This window comes from Sinocyclocheilus rhinocerous, unplaced genomic scaffold (assembly GCF_001515625.1).
Source record: "Sinocyclocheilus rhinocerous isolate Xijiao unplaced genomic scaffold, SAMN03320098_v1.1 scaffold975, whole genome shotgun sequence".
Lineage (NCBI taxonomy): Eukaryota > Metazoa > Chordata > Actinopteri > Cypriniformes > Cyprinidae > Sinocyclocheilus > Sinocyclocheilus rhinocerous.
In genome coordinates, this window is record NW_015628726.1 from 2,551,721 (window position 1) to 2,556,072 (window position 4,352).

At 32.5% G+C, this 4,352-nt stretch overlaps 1 protein-coding gene across 1 annotated transcript in view; it reads right to left on the reverse strand.

The window, feature by feature from the left end:
* The window catches only part of LOC107738419 (voltage-dependent calcium channel subunit alpha-2/delta-1-like), a 117,111-nt gene that overhangs the window by 51,301 nt on the left and 61,458 nt on the right, over positions 1 to 4,352 (reverse strand). Inside the window, exon 18 of the mRNA XM_016550188.1 lies at positions 2,854 to 2,928. Within this exon, the coding sequence (XP_016405674.1) occupies positions 2,854 to 2,928 (75 nt within the window). The remainder of the gene's footprint in view (positions 1 to 2,853; positions 2,929 to 4,352) is intronic.

The following is a 4,352-nucleotide window of genomic DNA, read 5'->3' on the forward strand; positions in this document are numbered from 1 at the left end:
TAATTAAGTTGCTTAAACAACTATAAACAAAACAGCATTATGTATGTATTCATAGTTTAATACAAAGGGCTGAACACCAATCACACAGAGTACATTTTTCATTTAAAAACACGAGATGCAATGGAATGGGGAAAACACCTGCTATAAAGTCTCGAGATATGTTTTTTCAAAGTTGAACTTGCATTAATTTTACATGGCTTTCTAAACATGCGGTTCTCTTGTGCGAGACGCGAGTGCAACGATGATAGATGTCCCTCTAGAAAATGCGCGAAATATGTGTTCTGTGTGAACGGCTTGGTTTCAGTTTTGATGTAAACAAGATCTTCTCCGCATTGATGTTCTCTTTCCCCGCAATATTTGTAATTAACAACACAGCAGCGCCACATCTAGTGGCTTCTACTGGATAGGCTAACAAAAACATTAAAATGCAATAACACCTACATCGTCATCACATCTCGTGCGCCACTGATAAGGCTGCCTCCTTAACGCACACCTAAAATTCGAATGCAACGTTTTTGCATTCGAATGTGGACTTTTATTTTAAATTTGACGAATATTCGAAATTCAAAATTGTTTTTGACAGCCCTACTAAGTCATATTTCTGACATAAAAAGTAATCAAATCTGACATAGTCAAAATGTCTGCCATAAGGAAATGAATTAATCTTATAATTAAGGTTTTATATCTCATAATTATGATTTTGTATATGATAATTATTACTTAATACCCTGTATGTCAAATTATGATCATATAATTATTTGATCACAATTTTGATATTTTTTGTCTTATGTGGTAGAAATGGGCTTCCACAACAACCTGCTTCTTCATTAATTAACCTGTGGGAGATTAAATGAATACTGATACAGCGACTTGAAATTAATTGCAATACATTAATATATGATTATATTGACGCAGCTCTAAATTGCTCTACCATTCAAAAGTTTGAGGTCGGTAAGTTTTTGGTCTCTTGTGCTCACCAGTGCTGCAATTATTTGATCAAAAATACACTGAAACAGTAATATTGTGAAATATTATTACAATATTATTACAAAAGATTTTCTATTATAATATATTTCAAAATTTAATTTATTCCTGTGATGGCAAAACTGAATTTCAGCATCATTACTCCAATCTTCAGTGTCACATGATCCTTCAGAAATCATTCTAATATGCTGATTTGGTGCTCAAAAAATATTTATTATTATTATTATTACTATTATTATTATTACTGTGGAAACTGTGATACTTCTTTCAGGATGAATAGAAAGTTCAAAAGAACAACATTTATTAGAATTTTTTGTCTTTTTTTTCCAGTAACTTTTCATGTTTAATGCATCCTTACCAAATCAAATTATCTTTTTTTTTTCCAAAAAAAAAATCTTACTGACCCCAAACTTTGCAAATTATGATCATATAATTATTTGATCACAATTTTGATATTTTTTGTCTTATGTGGTAGAAATGGGCTTCCACAACAACCTGCTTCTTCATTAATTAACCTGTGGGAGATTAAATGAATACTGATACAGCGACTTGAAATTAATTGCAATACATTAATATATGATTATATTGACGCAGCTCTAAATTGCTCTACCATTCAAAAGTTTGAGGTCGGTAAGTTTTTGGTCTCTTGTGCTCACCAGTGCTGCAATTATTTGATCAAAAATACACTGAAACAGTAATATTGTGAAATATTATTACAATATTATTACAAAAGATTTTCTATTATAATATATTTCAAAATTTAATTTATTCCTGTGATGGCAAAACTGAATTTCAGCATCATTACTCCAATCTTCAGTGTCACATGATCCTTCAGAAATCATTCTAATATGCTGATTTGGTGCTCAAAAAATATTTATTATTCTTATTATTACTATTATTATTATTACTGTGGAAACTGTGATACTTCTTTCAGGATGAATAGAAAGTTCAAAAGAACAACATTTATTAGAATTTTTTGTCTTTTTTTTCCAGTAACTTTTCATGTTTAATGCATCCTTACCAAATCAAATTATCTTTTTTTTTTCCAAAAAAAAAATCTTACTGACCCCAAACTTTGAAAATATAGTGCATATGGTGTAATTTCTCCAAAAAAAATAATTTAAGGCCCAATATGTTGTATTGTCATGTGACCATTGTTCAAAACATCTTTCAATTTGAACAGCTTTAAAAACAGCAAGATTAGACATCATTTTTAGAATAATTTTGAATGGACTTCAGTCCCATACAACCTGTTCACCAATGCTAAATCCAATATAGCATCTATATTGAAAGGGAAATTATTCAGAATAGTGTTCATCAATTTGAGACTTCAACGCTAGATTCGTAACTTAAATTTGGTCCTCTGTAATCTTGAACATATGCTTGATATAAATGTGCACATAAACACACGGACATATGTGTACATGCCATTCAAAAGCACACACATAAGTGTGTGTAGATAAGAATGAACATAAATATGCAGCACATATACACAGACAAAAAAGGGAGGGGGATATAGAGATAAAGAGAGAGAGATACAAAGACTACAGATGTTAAATAACACCAATGTCAAACAAGAAACAAACGTATTAGACAAGTATGTCATGGTTCCCCACCACAAGCAGCCTTAAAGGGGTCATATGATGCTATTTTAAAGATCATTATTTTGTGTATTTGGTGTAACAGAATATGTTGACATGCTTTAATGTTCAAAAAACACATTATTTTTCAAATACTGTACATTATTGTAGGTCCTCTATGCCCCGCCTAAATCGCATCATATGACCCCTTTAAAACCTCTTCCTGTGTCATAAATGTGCTGTGATGTGTCATATTTTAGGTATTTGGGTGGAGAAAATGCTTCGGTACCTTTGGTTGCAGGTTTGGATGGAGCAGCACGTAACCATTAGGATCAATTGCGAAATAATATCCATTAGGACCAATCTAAAATGCAACAAAATGGAAAGAGGAGAACAGTGAAGACACCTCAAAAAAGAAGACCACCATCAAACCCAAGTCCCTGCTTGGACCAAATGGGCCTGGTTCCTCAGAGATGCGGCGGTTCATCCCTCACTAGCGGGTACTGTCTAATATCCCCGGAGAACGCTGGCCTGAGCTGTCAATCACCCCCGAGCACTTAGCGTTAATCAAATGTGTCGGTTCATCTGGAAACATTCCTCTGAGCTTAACAGAAAATCACAACCATTTACAAATCAAATGTAAGTACAAACAGATGTAATGTACAAGGGCTTACGTCCTCTTAAGAGCGATCTTACTGTAAGGAGGCGAAACCGCAAGACGGCAGACCGCAGAACAATAGCGCATTTATCTTATGCGTGCCGTGTTATTCTTATTACAGCGACTCAAAGAGTCCGCAAAGAAAACATCTAACACATGAGCTTAGCTTTGTTCTCTTATAAATTGAATTAGCGTTCAAGGAATAGTTCACCCTAAATGAAAACTTGTTGCCGTTTACGTGCCCTCACATCGTCCCAAAACCAGATTTGCTTTCTTCTAAAGTTTTTTTTTTTTTTTTTTTCAGTGCAATGAAAGTGAATTGGGCAGTCAAGCACCCAATCTAAGAAGAAAGTTCCATAGAAGCACCATAAAATTAGTACATTTGACTCAAGCGCTATATACTTTGTCTCTTGAAGCCATACAATTCTCGCCTGTCTCGTCTTTGACATCAAACTGGTGCGACACGACTGACACTTCATATTTTATTCTACACTACTGTTCAAAAGTTTGTGGTTGGTAAGATTTTTTAATGTTTTTCAAAGTCTCTGATGTTCACCAAGGCTGCATGTATTTGATCAAAAACAGTAAAAACTGTGAAATATTATTACAATTTAAAATTACCGTTTTATAATTTAATATATCCCAAAAAAGTAATTTATTCCTGTAATGGTAAAGCTGAATTTTCAGCAGCCATTACTCCAGTCTTCAGTGTCACACGATCCTTCAGAAAACATTCTTATATTTTGATTTGGTGCTCAAGAAACATTTCTTACTATGAAAATGATGAAAATTGTTTTTTGTTTTTTTTTCAGGATTCTTTAATGAATAGAATATTCAGCAGAACAACATTTATTTAAAAATAGAAATAGTTTGTAACATTATAAATGTCTTTGTTACTTTTGATCAACTTAATGTGTCCTTCTTGAATAAAAGTAATAATTTATTTCAAAAAAAATCTACAGAGCCCAAACTTTTGATCAATAGTATACATGAAGATTATATGTAAATGAAGACTGAAATTTCCACTTTATTATTATTATTTTTAATTTCACCAGTTTTGTATGATTATTTTATGGTGCTTTTTTGTTGTATTTGGAGATTGTCTTCAAGGCCTCATTCACATTCATTGT